Source organism: Populus nigra, chromosome 1 (genome assembly GCF_951802175.1).
Source record: "Populus nigra chromosome 1, ddPopNigr1.1, whole genome shotgun sequence".
NCBI classification, from domain to species: domain Eukaryota; kingdom Viridiplantae; phylum Streptophyta; class Magnoliopsida; order Malpighiales; family Salicaceae; genus Populus; species Populus nigra.
The window spans coordinates 35,507,136-35,532,123 of NC_084852.1; the positions used below are offsets into that span (position 1 = coordinate 35,507,136).

The 24,988-nt window shown below is 32.9% G+C and overlaps 3 protein-coding genes across 3 annotated transcripts; all 3 read right to left on the reverse strand.

Moving 5' to 3' along the window:
• Positions 1–381: 381 nt before the first annotated feature.
• On the reverse strand, positions 382–2,359 carry LOC133676455 (trimethyltridecatetraene synthase-like). The gene is made up of 2 exons (XM_062098100.1): positions 1,383–2,359; positions 382–1,180 (listed from the first exon to the last, which is right to left on the reverse strand). Exons 1-2 carry the CDS (start codon positions 2,286–2,288, stop codon positions 551–553), a joined length of 1,536 nt encoding a protein of 511 aa, XP_061954084.1. The 5' UTR covers positions 2,289–2,359; the 3' UTR covers positions 382–550.
• Positions 2,360–10,635: 8,276 nt separating this feature from the next.
• Positions 10,636–12,714, reverse strand: LOC133690547 (trimethyltridecatetraene synthase-like). The gene is made up of 2 exons (XM_062110777.1): positions 11,754–12,714; positions 10,636–11,329 (listed from the first exon to the last, which is right to left on the reverse strand). Exons 1-2 carry the CDS (start codon positions 12,663–12,665, stop codon positions 10,700–10,702), a joined length of 1,542 nt encoding a protein of 513 aa, XP_061966761.1. The 5' UTR covers positions 12,666–12,714; the 3' UTR covers positions 10,636–10,699.
• Positions 12,715–17,014: 4,300 nt separating this feature from the next.
• LOC133672716 (linoleate 13S-lipoxygenase 3-1, chloroplastic-like) lies at positions 17,015–23,019 on the reverse strand. Its single transcript, XM_062093221.1, has 8 exons — positions 22,454–23,019; positions 21,927–22,207; positions 20,568–20,805; positions 20,052–20,384; positions 19,052–19,245; positions 18,569–18,870; positions 18,186–18,452; positions 17,015–18,035 (listed from the first exon to the last, which is right to left on the reverse strand). Exons 1-8 carry the CDS (start codon positions 22,851–22,853, stop codon positions 17,279–17,281), a joined length of 2,772 nt encoding a protein of 923 aa, XP_061949205.1. The 5' UTR covers positions 22,854–23,019; the 3' UTR covers positions 17,015–17,278.
• Positions 23,020–24,988: the final 1,969 nt, after the last annotated feature.

Sequence of the window (24,988 nt, forward strand, 5' to 3'; positions counted from 1 at the left end):
CTCGAGATTTCCACATGCATTCTTCGACTTGCTTGTCGCTTGAATTCTTACTCGATCACTCTCTCTTTTGACTGCTCGATTTGTTTATGTTTATGTTTATGGTAGTGTGTCTCTCAGCTATGCTCTTCGAGATCAAATTGAATTTTCAATTCTTTCTAAAAATGATTTTGAAACGAAAAAACGAAAGGGGTTTATCGATCGGAGTTTATCTCCCAACTGCACCTGGCTCCGTGCGTTGTCAAACAAATTTTAGGCATATTCTTGGGGCTTCTCTGTGTCTACCTTTCTGCCTGCTCTGTTTCCTCATGTGATGTACAGTTCCTGGTGGCAAAATCTATCTCCCATCAAACACAAATCCATTTCTAGCCTTCGAAATGAAAGTAAGAGGAGGAAATTAAAGTATTGTGTATTAATATTATAAGCAACGGAAATACACCTTTCACCATAAAAGTGCCACCAAAGCTAGCACAGTACTATGATCACAGCATTACAAAAAGAAATTATTGAAACCCCAGCATCAATTATTTGAAGTGGATATCCTAGAAACAAGTTACTTGGGGTAAACATGAGCTGGAAGACGAGGCTCGGCGACTGCAACAAGGGGGTATTTCTTCGGTGTGGAGAGCCCAAAGATTTCCTCCATGCTCAACTCCTCCTTCCTCACGCCATCAGGTAATCTCCACTTAAATCCATGAAGAAGATTTGACAAAGTTGCTTGAATCACCTTTAGTCCTAAAGGATATCCAGGACACATCCTCCTTCCAGCTCCAAATGGCAGTAGCTCATAATCGTGACCTCTAACATCAATAGAATTACCAATGAATCTCTCAGGGCAAAATTCATCAGGCTTGTCCCAGACCTTGGGATCTCTTCCTATGGTCCATACATTAACAAGGACACGAGAGCCTTTTTTAATGTCGTAACCATTAACGTTGATATCCTCTCGTGCTTCTCTAGGGACTAACATTGGTGCCACAGGGTGCAAACGCATAACCTCCTTGGCAATGGCATATATATATGGCAAATTAACCATGTCTTTCTCTTCCACCCATCTTTCTCTTCCAATTACCCTATCTAGCTCTTCGGATGCTTTCTCAAAAACCTCTGGCTTTCTCAAGATTTCTGAGATTGCCCATTCCACGGTCACAGCAGAGCTCTCAGTTCCACCAGCAATCAAGTCCTGAGAATTAATGAATTTTATATTGTTAATGGTTGTTAAAATTGCTGTGGTCCATCGTTATCATCAAGAAAGTGACCAAAGATAGATAGATAGATATACTAGTGCAAGCGAGGCATTTTTCCCTCTTCGTTGTACTAACCTAAGCATTGTAGGGTCAATCAACGTAATTAAAGACCAACAGTTTAGAAAATAAACGCTGTACCTGTGAAAATGCCTTGACACCATGTCTTTCAAGCTTGACCTCAAGATTAGGATCAGAAGCAAGCTGCAAAAGGATGTCGACCATATCCTTGGGCTCCCAATTCGTGTCTTCTGTCTTTCTCCTACTTTCGTGCTCATCCAACACATGCTCCATAAACTTGTCAAACTTCTTGGACAAAACCTTCATTCTCTTAATGTACCCTTGCAAATCCAAGAAAGCAATCCAAGGGATTGAGTCCCCGATATCCAACACCCCATTAAGCAAGAACAACTCATCAAGCATTTCCTTGAACTCCTCTGGTGTCACTATCTCCTTCTCATTTTCAGAACTCTTAACAGTGTACTTTTTTCCTAACACCATGCGGCTAATTACATTAAGACTCACATCTGTAAGGTGATCTTTTAGATTAATAGGCCTGCCACTTGATTTGTGAAGAGTTTTAAGGAGTGCTTTCAACTCCTCTACACGAATGTACTCGTATGACTCAAGGCGCTTAGCACTAAAAAGTTCCATTAAGCACATTTTACGCGCTTGACGCCAATAAGGTCCATACGGAGACCATGTAATATCTGAGTAATTATAGGTGGTGTATTTGCCTGCAGCTGTTTTGGGGCGGCCAGAGAAGATAACATCATGGGTTTTGAGGATGGTTTTTGCCATTTCAACGGAAGAGCCAACAACAACTGGGAATGATCCAAACTGGACTTGCATAATGGGGCCATATTTTTGGGAGAGGGCATGGAGGGAACGGTGCGGGAGTTCGCCTATGAGATTGAGGTTTCCAATTATGGGCCAGGGTTTTGGGCCAGGTGGAAGGTTGAGTTTGCGGCGGCGGAGACGGCTGGCTAGAAGGATAAGGGATACAGTGGCGAGCCATGCAAAGGCATAGGACACCCAAGTCTCCATTTTGCTTGTTTGGGGCTTGCTTGTGGTGGATGTAAAGGAAGATTTGGCGGTGATACTAGTAGCAGGGGGTTACAGTTATTTATAGCAGAGAAAAGCAGAGCATGTGTCTTCTGAGATTCTGAGTTTTTTCTCGTTGACTGGTTAGTTGGCACTGCTGCTGTCCCTATTGCCCAGTACGACAAGCTTAGAGTTGGTAAGCGAATGGTAGAAAATCATGTGGGCCCATTTTCAAGCAACTGTTGACCCCACAAACTTCGTTACGGAGGCATTTCGACAGTTAATTTTTGTGGATCAATGCCCATTTTCTTTTTATTATTCTCAATGTAAACCAAAATAATCCTTTTTTTTAATTTAAAATTATATTTAATAAAAAAATCTCTTTATTTTCCATCAAGAAATCCTTTTAGAATAAATAAAAAATAAAAACTGTTTCTAATTTTTAAAATAAACATGGCTTAAAGTTTCCTTTGAAACTTCTTACATGCATGGCTACCCAGCTTTGCTTTGCTTGTAATTGCAGTCACAGTTATTTTTTATTTAAAAATATATTTATATAATATATATTTTTTATTTTTTAAAATTTATTTTTAACATTACTATATCAAATCTATCCAAAGTCATAAAAAAACAATTTAAAACAAATAAAAATAAAAATAAAAATCTTATTGATTCTTACCATTACAATTTACATGAGAGGATGGTGGATCCTTAATTTAACTGCAAGTCAGTCGTACTAGCTTGACAAGTAGATGCTTTTTGGGAAATTTGCCGTCTTTTTCTTTCCATTTTATTGTTTGGCCTAGCCGATGGACCTTGATATCGAAATCCGGCACCTTCCCTCACCGATCAATAATAATTTAAGATGTTAACTCTAAAATTTAAATAAAAAAATAAGAAAATAAATTATCTTTATTAATCATCAGACCAGCCTATTGAAGTTATTAATATTCTTGATGATTATATATACTACTTGAATATCTCTATTAAGTTGATTACTAAAATCTAAATATTGATCTTTGAAAAGTAAACAAAAGCGTAGAAAATGAAGCTTCTCTCAAAAAGGGAAGAAGACTCGAGCATTTGCTATTAACTTTAGAATAAGAGAATGTTTTGAAATCGACTTGATTCAACGCAGGCGGCCGATGGCTGAATAATCTCCGATTGAGAGTATCTTTCGTGGAAGTGAGGAAAGCAGTGTGAGGCGTGACATGAAAGTGAGTATTTTGATTTTTAACAATATATGGTTGTTGGGGAAAGTTCCGTTCATTTTCTTTCCGAACATCAGTCATTTTCCGTTCATTTTCTTTCCGAACACTAGTCATTTCAACCACTCCTCCGAGTCTATGTTCACACTTGCTCTGTAAAATGGACTAAAGAGTTGGAGGTTCCAACTCCGTCCCTTGTTGCATTGAGTTCTTTGTTATAGTTGTTAATCTGGTAAAGTAATCAGGTTATAAGTTTAGTGGATTAATCGGATCAACTTGGATAAAAAACCAAGACATATATTAATATAATTGTTTTCATATAAATATCACATTAACATATATACTAATATAATTAATAAAAAAATAACACATTAACATATATAATTATATAATTGAGGCACAACATAAAACAAATCTATCTTTAGCAAAAAAAAAGAGTTTATTTGAAGGAGTTTGGTATTGGATCAAAGTATTTTTTTTATTTTAAAATATATTGTAATAATTTATAGAATTTATTTTTAACATCAGCATCTTAAAACAATTAAAAATATAAAAAAATTAATTTTTTAAAAAAATAAGCACAAAAATTAACGGAATCTTTAACAAATATAAATAATGGCCTGCCCAACTTTTTGATGGAAAGGAGTTCACGAAGCGTGGAAAGCTGATTCGGAGACCGAACCAAACCGAAAACACAAGGCTGCATTATGAGAACAGGATACAATACTTAATTCTGTCAATTCTTGAAAATTATTTTTAAAATGACGTGAATAATAATACCAGATTACTTTTTAAAACAATAAGTCAAACTATCTAAAATATAACCACACTACAAAATATGAATAATGCCCATTGACAAGACAATCCGTTTTTTGGGGATAATTATCAAAACTTTCTTATATTTTTTTTAAAAGCCCTATATATATATAATTGAAGAACAAAATACTATACATACATTTGAAAAGTTTTAATTTGTAGTTTTATAGATTAAAAAAATATACTGATTTACGTAAAAATATTTTTGAGGCTTTATAACTTTTATTATATTTGAAAAAATACTTTCAATTATTTATATAGTTATGTGTGTGTGTGTGTGTGTGTGTGTGTGAGTGAGTGAGTGAGTGAGAGATGTGATATGATGTTTTTCCTTCAAAACAAACTCGTTTTTTTCTTCTAATTATAATTGTAGTTTAGAATATGGTCGGTTTAAAATATAATATCATGGTATCACAGTTATGTATTTTATATTATAAAACATAATATAAATATTGTAAATATATTATTAAAGATATATGATATTGTAACATATTTTTTTTTGTATAAATATTATCTCATGGATAATTAATACCATGATCTTAAAAAAAAGCCTATATATAACCCTTGATCGACAAATTTACCACCACCATCATCGGAACTCAGAACTTTCACCTCGGCAAAATAAATATCTTTTTTTCGACATAGATATTGAAGGCGTTGGTAATTAGATTCAGAAAACAAATTAATATATTGAATTAAATATGTATGTGCTTCGGCATGTCCATATATTATATATCAAGAATCTAGAGAAAAAAACCAGTGACCAATAATAAAAGATTGGAACTAAAAAATTTATTTTTTTTTGACTTCAGGTTTAAATTTTGTAATTGCTTATATGATAGTCACTAAAAACTTATATAGTTATTAATTTCAAGACCTATAAAATTAATTAAAATACATATAAACTGCTTAACCATCAACGTTAAACTTATAAAAAAAAAAATTATGGACAAAAGACGTCCTGTAGCTTTTCTTTTTTTGAGGATGATGCCAAATCTGCAGTTGTTCAGTTTGCACAGTATTCAATGTGATTTAAAGCCAGTTTGCACAGTGTTCAATGTGATTATCTTCAATGTTGAATATAATTATTTGCATGGTTTTCAACTCTTCATTGTTTGAATTAATTATTTGAACGATTTTCAAAATTATATATTTTAAAATTATTGAAAGATGGAAGGATGAACAGCCAATGCTAGAAAGGCATGAGTTGAGCGGTACAAAACGATGGAGGTGTGAGCACGAGAGAGAGAGAGAGAGAGGGAGTTATTTTCTAGATGAACATTGTCATCTTTGCATAATTTTAATTAATTTAGATGCATAATTCATAAGATATCAGGATAAGTAGAGTTATTTTCTCTCTCTTTTTTTTTTAATTTTTATTCCATCAACCGATGTTTTTGTCACATGACATGGGATTTGTTATTGCCAGGGCCATGTGTGACTGCTCTGAGGTCATGCCAGGTGAAGCGATATGTGTTCCATCGCCACATGTTTTCCTCTCTCTCTCTCTCTCTCTCTCTCACTCTTTTTAATTTTTTTTTATTATAATTCAATTTTTTTTCTCGATTTTAGTATCTAGTAGGGTGTGAAGTGTGTGATTGATTAAAAAAAAAAGAAAGAATCTTAATGTGTTTGAAAAGGGAATCTGTGAATTAATTGCACTGGAAAAGAGAGAGGAGCGATTCGCTTGAATTTATTATTCTGCATGATTTATATAAAAGCCCCTACGTCAAAGGAATCCAAGTCTCCCCCCTTGATTTCTTTACAATAACCTTTGCCATTTTTATTTATCTCTCTTGATTCTCTCACCAACATTTCCCCTTCCTTTTCTATTGCCATTGTCATATATCACTTTTAATATGATTAATAGAGTTCTTAACTCTCTAAATGCTAACATTTCGATGATATTGAACTTGTCTTCTCATCAAGCTATCGTTACAATCATTTCAATTTTATCTATAATTTTTTTTTCCGAGTTGATGGAATATCTTTACACAGAATAGGATTTCACATCGGGTATAAGCTACGTTGAAGGTCGGAACAAACTCTTTTACTATAAAAAAATATTCATGTGATAATAACATTTTTAAAGAAGCATGAGAATCCAATAGTCGGATCATTGACTTGATTTAATCAAATAAACTTGACTAATTTAATAATATTATAAAAAATAGTCAACAACATATAAACAAAACAAAATAAAAATTAGTCAAAGTTAACCTGGGTTAACCCACTACACTCGTGACTTAGCACATGAGAACAGGATAATTCTAAAGAAAGGAAAGAGAAAAATTAATGAAGCTTAATCCCAATATTGAATGATGAAATTGAAAAAAAAATCAATTGTAAAAGAAGACCTAAAAAAGAATTAAGTCAACTCGGGCTAACCTTTTAAACTCATGACTCGGGTCCTGAGGTTCAGATTACCTCAAAGAAGGCAAACTCAAAAAAATTATGAACCAAATTCCCGATTAACAAAAAATCAAGGGATGAAATTGAAAACAAAAGTTTCAATAAAAAAGGATCTAAAACAAAACAAATAACAACCAAAAGAATAAGAAATAAATTTGACATAAAAATAAAATTTAATCAAATGTTAAGGGATGAAATTGAAAAAAAGATCAATTAAGAAAAGAATTTAAAACAAAATAAATAATGATAAAAAGAACGAGAATCAAATCTGATAGATTGAAAAATCTGAGGACGAGATTGAAAAAAATAATTTTATAAATTATTTCAAATAAACAAATAGTAATTAAAAAAAGAGGGGCCAGATCTAAAAAGAAAACAAATTGAAATGTTACTTTTAAAATTGAGAGGGTTAGACGTGGAAATTAAGGATAAGAGAGAGAGAGAGAGAGAGAGAGAGAGAGAGAGAGAGAGAGAGATCATTAGTGCCAGATTGGGGGAACTGTTGGCACACGTGCCACCTATGAAAAAAAGAGCTGCCAAGATGATTCAAACACCGTCATAGAAGCTAGTGTTTGGACACCGGGTGATGTCACATGCGTCATTCAAAAAATGCGAATGAACTCAACACGCACCAACCAATTTTTTTAATTAATATTTTGTATTTATTAAAAGACTAAATTGCCTGTAAGTCAACTTGATAAGAACTAAAAAAAAACCAACATGAAAATGCAGAAAAGCTTCTGAAAGCAAGTTAAAGAAATTTTTTATTAAAAGTAATTTAATCATTTCACCATACTTAAAAAAAACAAAAAAAAACCCTAGTCTCAAGTTAAATTAAATTTTCTTTTAAGAGTAAGTTGGTCATTTTATTGTACCTCTAAAAGTTAAAAAGACCAGAATGTCTCTAATCAGTTTGGTAATGACTAATTCATGTTGGAGAAAAGATTGCATTGCCCCTATAACTAGCTCATTAATTGGTTTTTGGAAGGGAAATATAATAATTACATTCTTGTGGTGAATAGTGATATGTGTTTAGGTGAAAAATAAATTCACCTTAACTCTCATTTTTAACTAGATCAGTGACTCGTGCTATGCTACGAGCTGGTTTAAAGTTTTTTTGAATGTTAAAAATGAATGCTCAAGTTATGACAATGTTCTTAAAGAAGTAAGAAAAACCTGATATCTAATTCATTAACTTAATTGTATCTAATAAAATCATGTAATTTAATAATCTTATCTAAATCACAGACAAAATGTAAAAAACAAATCTTGCAACAATTAGCTATAAAAAAGAGAGTCAACTATAACATACATGTAAGGAGAAGAAAAAAAATACAAAGGATAAAATTCATTGTATAAAATGAATAAAATGAGAATATGTCTATGTTCAATCAATAAATTCTATTTAACTCAAGAATAAAATTCATTTTGAATAAATCAACTTAATAAAGAACAACAAATAAAAAGATTCAAGATAACTCAATTAGATATATAAAACCAAAGGACAAAACAAAGGATGTAGAAAGTAAAAAACAAAGAAGCTCAATGTCCGATTAAATAAATATCAAAGGATAAAATTGAAATAAAAATAGCTTCAAATGATTAAAAAAAACAAAGTTATCTTAGATGAACCTCCTAAAGCTGGGTTAACTTTCAAAACCCACAACCCATGGAATCTTTGACACGGACTTAACCAAGAAGCTCAAATTAAAACCAATTTAATATTGAAAGACAAAATTGAGAAAAAAAATATCAACATAAAAAATCTGGCAAAGCAAAAACAAACAATAATAAAAAGAATTACGATAAAATCTGATAAAAAAATGGTGGAGGGTGAAATTGCAAGAAAAAAAATCAATTCTATGAATGATCTCATACTACATAAATAGAAATTAAAAAATAAGCACAAAATTTGACAAATGAAAAAAAAATCGATTGAGAATGAAATTAAAACAAAATTTTAATTTCATAAGTTATTTAGAATTAGACAAATATTAACTGAAAGATCAGGGATTAAATATAAAAGACTTAGATTACATAAATATCAATAAAAAGAATGGGGATAAAATTTGACAGATAAAAAAAAAAAAAATAAAGATGAAATTGAAACAAAAATCCAATTCCATTAATTATTTTAAATAAAATAAAGATTAATCAAAAGACTAGGAAACAAATCAAAAGGCAAGAGAAGGAGATTATTAAAAAAAAATACAGGGTAACACAAACATCAAGGTAAAGAGAGAAAAAAAGAGAAAAAAAAATGTTTATCAAAGCCAAATCGAAGAGAATTTCATTGCACATGTCGTCTTAACAGGAAGAAAAAGCCGAGATGAATCGACCACTATCCTGGAAAGGCGTTGTTGACATCTTAAATCAGCCTTAGTGCAGCCCAAAGACAGCAAAGCCACTGATGTGTCCGTAGCATGCCTCAACAATTATATATATATATATATATATATATATATATATATATATATATATATATATGATTTTTTTAAGAGATCAACTCACCCTCAACTTTACTAAATAATAACAAAAGAATGGAATGTACAATTACAAAAATACCTTCATTCCCAAGGTATACAAAATTAAACTCCAATGGTAAGTGTATTTTTATTCCGCTAATCAAACAGAAAAGACCAACAATCCCCTCATTCCAAGTTAAATTATTTTTGTTTATAAGTGCGAAGTTATTATTTTATTGCACCCTTTTCATATGAAAATATAAATATAACCCTACATGGCATAAAACAACTCCTTATCATAAATGGTATTAATGTTTTTTCACCGTGCATTAAGAAAATACCTCTATTGTCCAATTTATCCCTATCAATTTGAAGATGCCTTAATTGTCCTATGGCAAAGACAATATTTACCTTTAACCATTAGCAATTTTTTATGAAGAAGATAAGATGATAAAAACAATGTTCTTGTCCACATTGTCCAGTAAAGATGTTTTTATTTTTTATTTTTTTATTTTTATTTTAATGGTTCTAGTAAAGATGTCTAGTAAATGCTATGAAATTTGGTTTCTTGTTGCTTCTTTGTATGTTGTCATCTATCTTGTACTTCTCTCGAATACCCACATGGTAAATACAATTCTCTCCTCTTACTAATTCTCTCTCTAATCAGTTCTATATTAAGCATTATCGCAGCAACATCTTCATACAAGAATAATCAATCAAAAAAGAGCAGCTGGGTTTTTGTATTTTAAAACTAATTTTTTAAAAAATTAAATTTTTTAATAATTTTTTATTTCAAATTAATTTTTTTAATGTTTTAATATTATTTTGATATATTAATATTTAAAATAATTTTTTTAAGATAAAAAAATATTATTTTAATATATTTTCAAATAAAAAATACTTTAAAAAATAATTCTCACTACACTTCACGCAACCCTCGAAACACTCTCAAAACCATAATTTTAAAACTCGGCCGGCTCGGCGAGTCAACCCAAGGCTGGAACCAAGCTGAGTTTAAGAAAAAATAAAAAAGGCAAAACCTGAGGTGACCCGACGACCCAGTCAAAAACCCGGTTGCAACCTATTGACTTATGTTTTTTTCTTTTACTAAAACAATATTATTTTAATTTAAAAAAAATTAACTTAAATGATCCAATAACCCCATCAAAACTTAAAATCAAGCCTTAAATCTGGCTGACCAACCAACCGGGTTTAAAAACTATGCGCAAAAGAACAACCATGACGGTGCTGCTGGAGACAGTTTTCGAAAGCAATCCAGTAAAAAAGTCCTAGTTTTGACGGTGTTATTTACACAGGGCATGATGCCCTTTTATCAATTTGGGCTGGGGTCCAATAACTTAACCCGTCAGAGGCACCAAGTACCCACTGTAATCTCTCCCTGTAATGGAGATGCACAGGTGAAGTCACAAGCAAGCTATGGAGGAGAGCAACACAAGACAATACTAGTATTATTTCGAGAGAGAAAGGCTGAAACAAGCTAATAATATTCCATTTACACGGAGTAGAGATGCGGCGGAAGTCGAGGCTCAGCAACAGCGACAAGCGGGTTCTTCTTGGGAGTAGAAAGTGCGAAGATTTCTTCCATATCCAAGTCCTCTTTCTTCATGCCTTTAGGCAATTTCCAATTAAATCCATGCAAGAGATTTGCCACACTCGATTGAATTATCTTTAACCCAAGAGGGTACCCTACGCAAATCCTCTTGCCAGCTCCGAAGGGCATTAGCTTAAAATTTTGACCTTCAACTTCAATCTCCTCACCGAGAAATCTCTCCGGACAAAATTCATTAGGGTTGTCCCATATCTTAGGATCCCTCCCAATGGTCCACACATTCACCATCACAACAGTGCCTTTTGGAATATCATAGCCAGAAATTTGAACGTCTTCACGGGCAACTCTTGGGACCAGTAATGGCGACACATTGTGTAGACGCATGGTCTCCTTCATGATTGCAGTAACATAAGGTAAGTCAACGATGTCTTTTTCTTCTACCCATCTCTCTCTTCCGATTACTCTATCTAGCTCTTCTGTTGCCTTCTCAAAAATCTCTGGCTTCTTCAAAAGCTCGGCCAGCGCCCATTCTGCTGTCACTGCAGTGCTCTCAGTTCCGCCCGCAATCAAGTCCTGATGTAAACATAGAATTTACTATGAGAACTAGCCCGATTAATTTCGTTGGAATGGAATGAATATTCACGTGTATTGAATATGCTCTGATGGCACAAATTGAAAACGTGAAGAGCTATAAAATAGTTAAGAAAAATAAACTATACTGTACAAAAAATAATTTAAAAAATATTTTTTAAACACAAGAAAAAACATACTCTACAGGCACAGGAAATAAGTCAAGAGATGGACATGGTGCCCTACAGGCACACGAGTTTTCTTTTTCTTTTTTGTCCACCACTGCGTGCAATCAGGCAATAGAAAGTCCATTTATATATCCACAAAAAAACAAGCTTGTGGTTGTTAGGGGGGGGGGGGGGGGGGAAGGATGAGAAATATTTAAGCTGCTTCAAATAATAAAAGAAGAGTTGTCCATAAAACATACCAGCGTGAGGGCCTTCACTCCGGTTCTTCCGAATTCGACATCAAGACTAGGATCATCGGAAAGTTGTAAGAGGATATCCATCATATCCTTAGCCACATAGTTCTTAACCCCATTTCTCCTAGCATCGTGTTCCTCCAGTTCATGCTCTATAAACCTGTCAACCTTTTTGGCCACAGCCTTCATTTTCTTGATGTTCCCTTGCAAATCGAAGTAAGAGAGCCAAGGGATCCAATCCCCTATTTCCAACACCCCATTAAGCACAAACAACTCATCTAAGATTTTCTTAAACTCATGTGGTGTATACACTCCCTTCCCTTTTTCCGATTCAAGTGTGTAGTTTCTCCCTAACACCAACCGACTAATCACACTAAGACTCAAGTCTGAGAACTTCTCTCTCGTTTTGAAAGGAGTTCCACTCGTCTTGTAAAGACTTTTTAGCAGGGAATGCAGCTCCTCTACACGCACATGCTGGTAAAAATCAAGGCGTTTTGGACTAAAAATTTCCATGTTGCAAAACTTGCGCAGGTGGCTCCAATAAGGCCCATACTGTGACCATGTAATGTCTGAGTAATTATAGGTGGTGTATTTACCTGCAGCGATTTTGGGCCGATCAGCAAGGCTAATGTCATGGGTTTTGAGGATGGCTTCAGCCACTTCAGCGGAAGAGCCTACAACCACGGGGATTGACCCAAATTTGATCTGCATAATGGGTCCATATTTCTTGGCAAGTTCGTGAAGGGAGCGGTGGGGAAGTGGACCTATAAGGTTGAAGTTTCCGATTATAGGCCATGGTTTTGGGCCTGGTGGAAGTTTTAGTTTACGGCCGAAAAGGCGGCGAGAGAGGAGGATTAGCACTACGGTGGCAAGACCAGCGGCGGTATAAGTAATCGCTGGCGGAGGAGGATTGTCCATTTGTTGGTGCTTGTGGTGGTAATGTGGATCTTCAGTGACAAGAGTGTTAGGGTGATGTGTTACTTATAGTAGAAAGAAATGTACCTGTGTAGTGTCACTTTGCATAGCAAAGTTACATGTCATCATGCTGTAATTTAAATTGATTTTTTTATTCTTTTTTTGACATAAATCGAATCTGACAAACGATGGTTGTTGAGCAATTGTTTCTATTATTATTATTATTATTATTATTATTATTATTAGACTTGTGTGCGATATTGATACAATGGTTGTTGGGAAATTATTGTTTTGTTTTAACTTTTCTTCTCTCTGATCCGTACTATGGTTGTTCTACAATTTTAAAACAAGAAACAGTACATGGAATAATTATTTTTTTAATTTAAAAAAATTTAACATTATAAAGAATTTTTTTAACTATATTATTAAATTCAATTAAATGAATTAAATTTAAAATTTCTTGGCTGTAACTCTTTATATAAATCAAGTTTTCAATTACATTACATGAAAGTATACTCCATTTAAATCAACTAATTTCATAGATCCAAATATAATCCTAATGATCGATAAAAACATGATTTTATTTAAAAAAAAACTTTAAAATGATAATTTTTTAGAAATATTAAAATAATAACATATTAGATCGACTTCGGTCCCTTTATATGTCTGGTCATGGACTCTATTAAGTTTAATAAACTTTTTTATAAATGTTTTTTATTTGATTATATAATAAAAATAAAAATTTATAAAATTAAGCACTAATAAAAAAATAAAAATTTATTTTAAACAATTATCATGGTTGAAGAACCATTATTATTAGCAGTAATTGTTTAAGACCATTGTTATTCCTATTAGCAATTTATTAATAAAACTGCTCATTCATGGTTGAGTAAAGTATACTATTTTTCTTTTTATCATGTGTTATATCTTAAAATCTTGTACCAAACTGCGTACTTGTTTAGGAGTGTGATTGCGGTTGTTTTTTAAAGTGTTTTTCATCGTGAAATGCATAAAAAATAATTTTTTTATTTTTTTATTACTTTTTTGATCAACGCATCAAAATAATTCAAAACATAAAAAAATTAATTTTTAGAAAAATAAAATTGAATTTTTAAAGACCTAGAGAATCGGAGATAACACGCTTGTGTTTTTTTAAATATCTCTATCAGTTTAAAAATAATAATCATTTTATATTTTATCAATATAAATTAAAATATTTATCAATTGAGAATTTTATGAAAATAGATATTCTTTAAGTGAATTAGAAAAATGAAAATAATATGTGTGTGTGTGTGTTTTGGCTTAAGTGAATAGAGTATGAAATGATAATTACTTTTGAAGTAGTAAAATTATTTTCACATGTCACAGAAACATGAAATTGTACAAAAAGATCGCTTGACTTGACCACATGATGTGACATGACACTTTATATTATTACAAAAAAAGAATTCCGCATCAGCAAAGGTGTGCATTTCACGCTTTGACTAGGAAGTTTTAACACTTAAAAATTTCTTTAATTTTTAAATTATTTTTTATTTAAAATATATTGATTAAAAAAATTTAAAAATCAATTTTATATAAAAATAACTTTAAAAAATTTTAAAATTATTTTCAACACACTATAAAGATGACTGATCTTTTAAGGAATAAAATAAACCAATAGAATATATATATATATATATATATATATATATATATATATATGAGGACTATAGTAAGTATTCATGTATGTTTCATGTCAAATGAGTGATTAAAAGTAGCTTTACTCCCTTTTTAAAAGCTACCTACAGTGAAGATTAAATAAGGATTACTAAAATAAATATCTAGGTGGTCATCTAATAGTAAAAGTTTAGAACTAAAAGGTTTGTTTTAGGACTAAAATATTTGTTTTATCTATGATTTCAAGTTCAAACCCTGTGGTTGCTCATATGATGGCTACTGGAGACTTACGTGGTCGTTAATTTATGACCCATAGGATTAGTCGAGATGCACGCAAATTAGTTCAGACATCTATGTTAAACTTTTTTAAAAAATAATGGTTAGTAAAACAATGAGTTAAAAATAAGAAGATAGAGAATTAAAAATAAACTTTGAACTACAAATATAAAGATACGAAAACTCAATAAATAATACAGAAAAAATAAAGTCCCACAAATCTTATTTTTTCTTTATTTAAAATTACATTTTTTTAGTTTAAAAATTATATAAAAATGAAAACGAGTGAAATACAAATAATAATTAAAAAATGCTAATTAAAAAAATCTCTATTATTATTTTGATGCTAAAGATGTTCATTGGGACTTATTGAGATTTTTAATTTGGAGTATTTTTGGATGGAATCATGAAGATCATGTTCAAATTAGATCAACTTAATATATCTATTTTTTTTTATAAAACTTTACTCATGAATATTTATCATGAATAAAATATCTATTTTGTTAGTTTTTTATATAATATTTTTTAAAATTTATTATTTTTATATTTTTTTAATATATTCATATCAAAATTATAAATTCATGATTTTTTTAATCAAAACTTTTTCTTAAACCAGTTCTGTCTTCCTAAGAATTGAGACTGTCAATTCTTTGTTTTTTTTTTTTATATAAAAAAAAGACTACATAAATTGGTAATTTCCGGAGAATTAGGTAAAGGATGGTGTTTCATGCTCCACGTTACTCCCTTTCATCCAGAGAGTTTCTTTAGGCTTTTGCTGAATAAATAATGGCAATTACTCTTTGAACCTTTTGAGTTTTGAGCATAATGCCAAAAACATGGTTGTTGAACCAACATTATTACTCTGCCACGTGGGCCCACACGTCCAACGAAAGACCATGATTCTTCACAACATTATAGATTTTATTTTAATCTTATTAGAATATACATATTATTCATTCTTCTTAGATTTTATTCTTTTTATTTCTCATTGCTTTGATTTATGTTTTCATACTTCGATTCCTGTCCGTCCGACACGCTACATGAGAAATGATAATTTTATATAAAATAAATTCAAATATGTTATTAAATTTATTTCATAATCAATCTAGTATTAAAAGATATATTTTTTTTTAAAAAATCACTTTAAAAAAAAACTCAAAACAAATGACTCAAGTCAATCCGAGTTAACTTACCAAAAGCACAACCCAGATCATAAAACTAATATAACTTCATTAAAAAAAATCAAAATAAATTAAGAAGCTTATTTTCCAATCAATTAAATATTGAAGGATGAAATTAAAAAAAATAATTAAAAAAAAAGAATACAAAAAAATGACTCGAGTCAACTTGGGTTGTCTTGTCAACCTATGACCCGAATCATAAGACTGAAATAACCTCATAAAAAAAAACAAAAAAAATAACTCGAGTCAACTTACCAAACTCACAATCCAGGTCGTAAGACTAGCTAACACCGAGAAAGAAAATCAAAACAAATTATGAAGCTCATTCTCAATAAATTCATTGTTGAATGATGAAATTAAAAAAAAATCATTCTAATAAAAAAAAACACAGTAAAATGACTTAAGTCTAATTGGGTTAACTCGCAAAACCTGTAATCTAGATCATAAGACTGAGATAATCTCATAAAAAATAAACAAAAAAAATCATAAAACCTAATTCTCAAATACTTTTTGAGTCTATAAATTTCCCTTTCTTTTATAGCCATAAGATATAACATGTATTACGTGTTTTTAAAAATCTTTTTTAATTAAACAAGCGACTTGAATCAATAAGTGATACTCCCAAAACGTGAAGAGCCTTTTCATGAAGGTCATGACTTCACGAACTAAGTTATTGGTTATTATACGTGCTGATAAAATAATTACTCAAAAAAATAATTTTTCTTGATAAAACCTTGAGTCTTGAGTCAAATATTTTGCTGTTAAAATCCATAGAAGGACACCTTATTATTTATTATCAAATAATATACCATAAAAGAATCAAACAAACTATTTTAAACATCGAGTCAATTTACATTTTTAATATGCAAAATAATCAAAGAAACGCATGCATTGAATGGTGTGTATATTGGATTTATGATCAAATTAATTTTCAAAGTAATTTCAAAACTAGCATCCTTTTTGTTATCATTTCAACAATGAGATATGAATGAGCATGATTTTTGAAAGTCCAAGGTTAGCTCTCGAGAAAAAGGTTATTATGTGAAAGCAAGTGGTTCATTGATAGGTGTCGGAAATTTCTTTATGAAAATAATACAGAGAAACCTGGTTAAATCAATTTATAATGCTCATAAAAGAAAAGAAGAGTAATTTTTAGATGTATGGTCAGAATAACCAAGAGAGATCATATGATTGCTTGGAGCGCTATCTAAATTGTAAAACATCTTGAGACCCAAATTTAAGTTCAACCCATTTCTCATTAACTTTATTATATATGGCACTTGGATATGATTTATCGCAATCCTTATTCTAAAGTCTATATGTCATATACAATCCTATGTTACAAATGCAGCCAGAACTATAATGCATTATATGGACACAAAAATGTAGGAATGGCCTACTCTCGGTACCGACTCCAACTTTGAGCGGCCTAAAAATACCTAATTAATAAACTACAGGGGCAAGTTCCATGCCGCTACTCGAGTCCAGGTTTATTTTGGCTTATATTGACACGCTATTTGGGACACCTCTACATGTAACTCCAGGTCCTGAACTAGGGGCTAGTAATTCATATGGCAGCACCCCTGCACCACACCGGTGCTTAAGGCTAGGATCAGCATTCCTTCTGTCTATCTCCTTCTCGATCTGCTGAATCTCTGCCGAGAACTCATAAAATGCCTCGATTATTTCAGCATCGCCTGACCATATCGACGGCTGTTGTCGTTCCCCTATGTACTCCTCGTCCGGTGAGTGTGTTGATAACATGTCCACCACAGCCATGAATTTTGTTGCTTGCAATAGACTTGGCAGGGCCAAGAGGTAATATTTTTGTGGATCAGCCAGGAAATTTGCATACTCGGGGTCATTTTCTTCGGGAATTAATCTTCTCATTAGGGGTGGTCTATTAGGCACATAACCACCATAGGGGTACTGCCCAAAATTGAGCGCGGCATGTTGTGCGGATGCAAGCCAGATGATGGTGGTGAGGACCGAGACAAGATCATCAGTGGTTTCCAGCTTGGGCCACCATTCAGCATCACGAAGATCGAAATGACCTACATTGATGGACTCAGAATACCATGCTTGTAGCTCCTTGTCATTACAAACCAAGCTTGAATCTGGGTAGTAACGCTCAACATAGGTGCGAACCCAGTTCTCGATTGCAGACCAGATTAGTAGCCCATCTTGGGCATATGGGTAGTCCTCAATTAGAAGCTTTAGACCGTGTGGTTGTGTCGGGTCAGGTACTGCCATACCCCTGCAACGGTGACAAAGATAAACTCATGTTAAATGCGAAGTTTCTACAAATACATGCTTAATCTCTGATCCATGTTGATCCTATCTTTGCGTGCTTAGGGGAATAGTGTTTAGGAGCTGTTTATTAAAAAGTAGTGCTTAGTAAATGTACCTGCGAATGAGATCGGCAGGGAGGCCTTCCTTGTCAAAACGCCAAGAGCTTTTGTAGGCAGCTGCACTGATCTCCATACAATAGCGGCCGGGAGTGAAGCAAGACTCAATAACACCATCAGCATTGATTAAGTTTTGGCGGGCTAAGGCATTGATCTCTAGTGTATATCTCATGTGTGGATCCAAAAGTTTGAAAATAGGATGCATTGCACTCATTTGCCTGTGCGCTGCTAGTATAAATGGCTCCAGGGAAGCATGTGTACGTAACCTATAATCATCATAACATTTCCATTAATCCGCCAACGTCTAAAACCATGCATCATTGTTCAAGCAACTTAATGGTCATCTTTTGATAACTTGAGTTATTCAAACTTTTGTTCTTACCAGTGATTGACAAGCTGGTGAACACCAGCATCGTTGGAGCAAACATGAGCCTTAGCGAGTTGCCAAACCCAATTGCTAGTTGCATCCATGGGAGGTGTAACCACACGCTTTGATCTGGAATTTGGCCCCGCTGGTGGGAGGCTAAGCTCTATAGCGATGGGCTTAAGTGTCCCCATAGGCGTCAAGAAAAACATGGTACGAGTTGCATACGCTTTTCTACCATCAAGGGCATTAATCCGGTCCAAAAATGGGAGATAAGCATCATGGTAATCAATTATAAACAGTTTGTTTTCCTCCAAGGCCTGCAAAAGTGATATAATAAACAGTAATATTTAGAGGAGGCATGATTAAGAACAAGTGCATTAAGCATAAGATCTGAGCAGCATCAAAAAAGAAAGAAGAAAGTAAAGAACAAAAACACACGTGATAATGCAAGTCTTTTTTAACATAACAAAAGGAAAGAAGGAAATTTATGATTATCACCTGAGAAACGGACAAGCCATTAAGATGGCCCAGAATGTGTTCTTCCTTGAAAGCGGATTCTTGCGGACCGTAAATTTCAGGATCAAGATTGCTTTTTGGTGGAAAAACCTTGAGGCTCTCAATGCTAACTGGGTTAACTCCTGAGACGGCTTGACGAGCAAATTCGTCGTCTCTCAACCAGGCAAACTTGTCCCCTGCAATAGTGCAAATCACATGATTTTAGATTTTGGGTTTTGAGTAATTAATTATGTTTTGATGCTTACACGTGAATTGTGAGTCTACAGGAAATCCACTTTGGACATAAAGAACTGTGCAGTGCCATTAAGGCATTGAAAACTCACAAACACGTTTTTTAAAACATCCAAGATTGGTTCCCGATTAGGCATCCGACAAAGGGAAATGGACAAATCACTGGTGAACTTTTTCTCTCTTGTAATCAAATGCTAGACACGAATATTCTTCCTTGCGAACAGCTACGAAAACCAGACTATCCACCTTTTTTTTCTTGTAAAACTTTTTGAGCGTGCATGACTTGGATCCCACTAAATGATGGCAAATGCGTGGTGGGCTGCCAGAATATTTACCTGTGATTTTTATTTATTTATTTAGTGTTTTTTTTTCTTCTCGGGAGTTTAATATTTATTTACTTATTTCTTGTGTGTGTTTTTTTTGGTATTTTTATGTTAGTATAATTTTAATGGAAGTAAATCTTCAAGAACCGATTAAAAACAAGCCATCCACAGCTAAGGAACCTAACTCTAATGAATCATACGATCAAAATTCTGGCTATATAGAAAACTTAACAAGTGAGTTTACCTAGTAAATTATACAATCAAGATTGCTTCCATGTCTATATATCTTGTTTTAATGCTAGATATATTGTATGGTCAAAAAAGTTCCATAGTTCTTATGATCTTAAACGAAACAGGTGAATAAAAAATGCAAGACTGGAAAACGAATGATGCAAAAAAAAAAAAAAAGAGGAATCAAGTGTACTCACTGGAAAGGATCTTTGGCGTGTCATATTTGAGCAATCCCTCACTTGATTCTTGTATCTTAGTAACCACTTTCGGCAATGGTAGGTTCTTCCAGATTTCATCTTGCAACCCTACTTTAAGAAGAAGCCCTTCTTTGTAGAGAATATCAATGTCTGAGAAGCCACTGAAGTCATGATTTTCAGCAGAAATGGTTGCCTTCAGGGATGGTATTATGGTATGAAGCACTGCTTTAAGCCTCCCAGCTGAGAAAGTGTTTTTCTTAGACTCCTCAAATTGTTCATCTCTAGGCACGTATAGTGGCAATGGCTTCTCCACTCGGCTCTCTGCAGTGATATCTGGTACGCATGCAAGAAATTGTTCAGCAATTACACATGCAAGAGAGATCGAGATGTCTAATCGGTGACCAACATAATTAACCACATTTTCTTTTCCTGGATTCGTAAGTGTTCGAATTATCAAATTAAAGGGGAGGGGGGGGGGGGGGGGGGCGCGGGGGGTGATGGCAAGACCACACTAACCAGAGTCCATTGGGAGGCGACCAGTACGGCATCGTCTTGGGTATGGGATTTTTTTACCGCCAAGACTTGGTCTAGTCAAGTTAACGCTCTTGTCTGGATTTCCCAGATCATTGTACACATCAAAGTCGTAAATCCTATCTGACAATTTTCTAACTCCCTTTCCATCGCCCCTAAGATCCCTCAGTTCCTTCTCTCTCAATGCTCGAAGCCCAGCTGGCGTCTCACTTGGTAAATATGGCTGCTCAAATGAAGACCACGCACAATAATTATTAAAAATAAAAATAAATAAATAAAAATTCTACTTCATGCGTACAGTCTAAGTGGGCCCACAATTAGCCTATCTTAATCGAAGTACATGAGACCATTCTCCTAATAAAATTTACAAACAAGAGGAGCATGATCCATGCACAGCACAATCAAGGACTTTTGAAGGCATCAGTGATCAGATGACAGTTGTCTTACACAGTTACGATACATTAATACAAACAAACTGAACCGACAGATGTATCATGTGCAAGCTCGTGTAAGGAAGACGGAAGTTATTACTTATCACATCAAAGTACAAATTGGTTGAATCTATATTTTAGTGGGGCGGCTTTTTGATATATATGTTTTTTTAAATATTAAAAAAATTAATTTAAAATAAAAAACTATATTTTAATAAATAAAAAAACAGGTTGCACTCCAACCCTACCTTTAGTTTCTATTTTTTTTTTAAAAAAAAAAAAAACAGAGACAAGTTCTTGCCCTAGTGGCCCATCCATATTCTAGTTGCTTGAGGCTCATGGGTTCATGGTCTATTCAAGAGAGTGACCCGTCCAATTATAGGGGAATCAAAATAAAGGTGTTGTTGCCAATTTACTTTTTCCTCAAGGTTTGTCATCAAAGTGGGCATTCCACTACTTATTTTTAAAGTGACGTGTGTATGGAGATTCAATTTTCCTGTTTTTTTAACTCAGTCAAACTAAATTAATATCCTGCTGGGAAGAGCTGGTAGTAATCTCTTGCTGATCACTTCAACCTTAAACCCCCCATCCTCCCCTCTTGAAAGACGAGGAAAAACAATTATGATCAGAGTCCCACGCAAGCAAAGCCAAACTTTAAAATGGCCAGAAGGAAAAAAGGAGGAGTTGAAAATTCAAATGTCAGCAGGTTCTGATTTGTTCTACTCCCTCATTTGCATAGAAGTCAAAACCTAACTGCATCGATTTAATATCTGGTTTGACCTTTATGGATCGTATATTATTGAGCAACAACATACAAATTTTTTTTTTAAAAAAATCAAATCTAACCATATCTTGCTTTTTCCAAAAGGGCATAATTCCGAGAAGGAAAAAAAAACAAAAAAGCGACACATACCTTATTAGAGAAAATAATTCTCTTCCCAGGATGATCTTTCTTAGATTGTATCCATGAGTTGCAAGGGAAATGGACTGGACCACAAGCAAAACCTTCAATGGTGATACTCTCCATGAAAAACTCCTGTTGATGCTTGTTGCTCACTGTGATTGCCCCAGGCACACCGAAATTTGAGTCAACTGTAAATTCGGCAGTGTAATGGACCCTCTCAGCTTTAAGATTTGATTTCTTTGACCAGTCTCTCAACGCAGCTGGCTTGCTCCTCTTTGGTTCCTTGCTTTCTACAAGAACCAATTAAGATCATTGTTGAACTATAAGTATGATCTAAACAAAATATGCGGGTCTTTAAGGGCGCAATTAATTGTGTTAAACATGTAAATCAAGCTAGGTTCTTTATAACACAACAAAGAAAACTGAAAACTGAACGATCACTGATCATTACTAAGAATCCCAAGAGCAGTGCTAATGATCGATGATCACCCTTTTATATGGTACCCAGAAAGAGAAATACGATTTGCTTGACTTACTTGGATCAACATCAGTGCTAATAAGCTCCAAAACAACATTTCTCCCAATCTTGTCAGTGAAAGAATCCAACTGCTTCACAATAGTAGCCTTCAAGTCCTCCTTGTGCTTGTTTCTCACAGTCACCACAGCTCTCACCTTGAAATTCACTGCCTTTTCAGGCACAGTAGTTTTGTTGTTGGTCTTAATTATATCTTCACTAATAGCTGCCACAGGAGCCCTCACGGCTCTCTTCAACTGCTCCTGTCTTCTAATTTGTTGCGAAGGCACCAAAACTGGACTCCCCAAGAACTGGTTCCTCCTAACCATTCCTACCCGTTGGTTCGTCAACATTTTTGACGCTGGTAAAAATGGTGATCCATCAATCAAACGACCCCCAATGATTTCTGTAGCTAGTGCCATCCTGTTTCTCTCCCTCTTTTTTTCTCTACAACGGCTGTATGCTTTTGCGGAGATGATAGAAAATGGGTGTCGAAGACCAAGAAAGAGGGGCTCGGTAAGAGAGCAATGGATGCGCTGGAGGTGTCTGTGAAGACTGCTTTTTATTTTTCTTTTTGATGAATCTTTATGTGCCTGTGTGTGACCTTATTTATACATGTGGAACATCTTACGAAGCCAGAACGAAAATGATGTGTCCCATTAAGCATTTCTCACCGTCCACACGTTTTTCAAATTATTTAATTTTGTTGTTTTGAATCGCCTTTTCTTATTTATTTATTTCTTTATATTTGTGTTTTTTTTATGCAGAGAGTATTTGTATTTTGAAGGCTAAACTGGCTGCTGGGTCAAAAACGAGTTTTCTCGAGTAAAATAGAGACGCGGTTACGGAGGGAAGGCGAAGTGGAAGTGTCGAGGTGTTCTCCGGAGAAGGACATGCGTGTCCTTGTCTTGCACTAAAATTGACAACCATGTCCTACCGCATTAATTCAAATTAGATATAAAAAAACAACAATAATTAAATCTGTATATATCATGTAATAAATGATGTTCATTTGATTTTATTTAGATTTAAGTTTTATGGAAGCTGAGAACAAAAGTTCTTAAACTCCCCTTTTTTTTAACTAGAATTAGTGGATAGTTTATATTAATTAATAAATAATCTTTCGCCTAGGCCTGTTTGTTTTTGTGTTTCAAAAGTATTTTAAAAAAAATTAAAAAAATTTTATTTTTTTTTACTTTAAATTAATATTTTTTGGTATATTTAGATCATTTTAATGTGTTGATATCAAAAATAATTTTTTAAAAATTAAAAAATATATTATTTTAATATTTTTTCCAGTGAAAAGTACTTTGAAAACCAATCATAACCACATTTTTAAATTGCAATAGAGAACAAGCTAGAAATATAAAAATTGCTTATAAAATCATGATTTTAATGGTTTTATTGTTTTGAATCCTAAGTCAATTACGATCTCACTTGACTGCGATTTTTCAAGCTTTTTCAAATGTTTATCATAAGGTCATTCTGTCAAACGAATTAAAACGTAATTCTATCTAACCAATTAAAACGTAATTTAATAACATTGCTTGAGGAAATAATTAATATGTTTAGATGTGTTTCTTAGGAGGACAATTGAGGAGTAAATAAAGAACATGGGTTAAAAACGTTAAAATGTTGTTTTGAAAAAAACATTAATAAATATATTTGATTCTAAATTAAAAATAGAATTCATTCATTCTCAAGGTTAAAATCTTATTAAATAGTATTTTAAAAAAAATTACTTAACATCAAACATTAACAAGATTAAAATAAATTATGGATAAATAAAATATTTATTTAGCTAACACTAATTAATTTACTGTTGCTATTGCAAGAAACTTTTGACAATATTATTAAACATGGATAAATTTATGGGTCAACATGGTAACTCATCAATCCTGGATCTAGTTATAGTAAGATTTCAAATTAAATTATATGAAACTTGTTCTAATATAACTTAATTTAATTAACTTGATTAAAACTTGATTTGATAAAAAAAATTCATCTTAATGTTTTTTTTTAAATATCAAAATCAAGATATTTTAAAATGATTCGAGTCAACTCGTTTAACTAGTAACCTGAAACTCGAGCTAACCAGGTTTAATAACTTTATTTTTAAAATTTATTTTTATTTAATTACACAATAATAAAAATAAAATTATAAAAAAATAATAAAATAATAAAATTATGAAAGAGACATGTATATTTTTCATCAAAAATATTTTGTTGATTCATGTGATTTTTTAATTGTTGACAATAAAGTGGGGGTTTTTTTTATATTATCATCGTCATAATTCAATTGTCCTCCTGGCGTGATTAATTTAAAAAGACCAGGGCACGATATATCGTATAGGGACATAAATGCCATTAAGGGAAGAGGAGAGGGCATGTTTGCTGGTGCTGGAAAGCTTAAAGCAGGAAATGTTGGCATGCTTGAATTCCTTTTCGCACATGTAAGCACCGTAGAGCTTCCTCTGTTGACTGAATAATAGATAGTATATCTCACATGCGACCAGTTTGGCAGCTTCATTCTCTTGTGTACCGCCAAACAAAGAAT

What these genes read in the sequence shown, in the direction of transcription:
- LOC133676455 (XM_062098100.1), bottom strand. Translation starts at nt 2,288, where the DNA reads ATGGAGACTTGGGTGTCCTATGCCTTTGCATGGCTCGCCACTGTATCC. An exon ending in GTGTCAAGGCATTTTCACAG is followed by an intron (nt 1,181 to 1,382) that starts GTACAGCGTTTA and finishes ATTAATTCTCAG; the next exon opens with GACTTGATTGCTGGTGGAAC.
- LOC133690547 (XM_062110777.1), bottom strand. Translation starts at nt 12,665, where the DNA reads ATGGACAATCCTCCTCCGCCAGCGATTACTTATACCGCCGCTGGTCTT. An exon ending in GAGTGAAGGCCCTCACGCTG is followed by an intron (nt 11,330 to 11,753) that starts GTATGTTTTATG and finishes TGTTTACATCAG; the next exon opens with GACTTGATTGCGGGCGGAAC.
- LOC133672716 (XM_062093221.1), bottom strand. Translation starts at nt 22,853, where the DNA reads ATGGCACTAGCTACAGAAATCATTGGGGGTCGTTTGATTGATGGATCA. An exon ending in ATGGCTTGTCCGTTTCTCAG is followed by an intron (nt 18,871 to 19,051) that starts GTGATAATCATA and finishes TCACTTTTGCAG; the next exon opens with GCCTTGGAGGAAAACAAACT. An exon ending in CACCAGCTTGTCAATCACTG is followed by an intron (nt 18,453 to 18,568) that starts GTAAGAACAAAA and finishes TGATGATTATAG; the next exon opens with GTTACGTACACATGCTTCCC.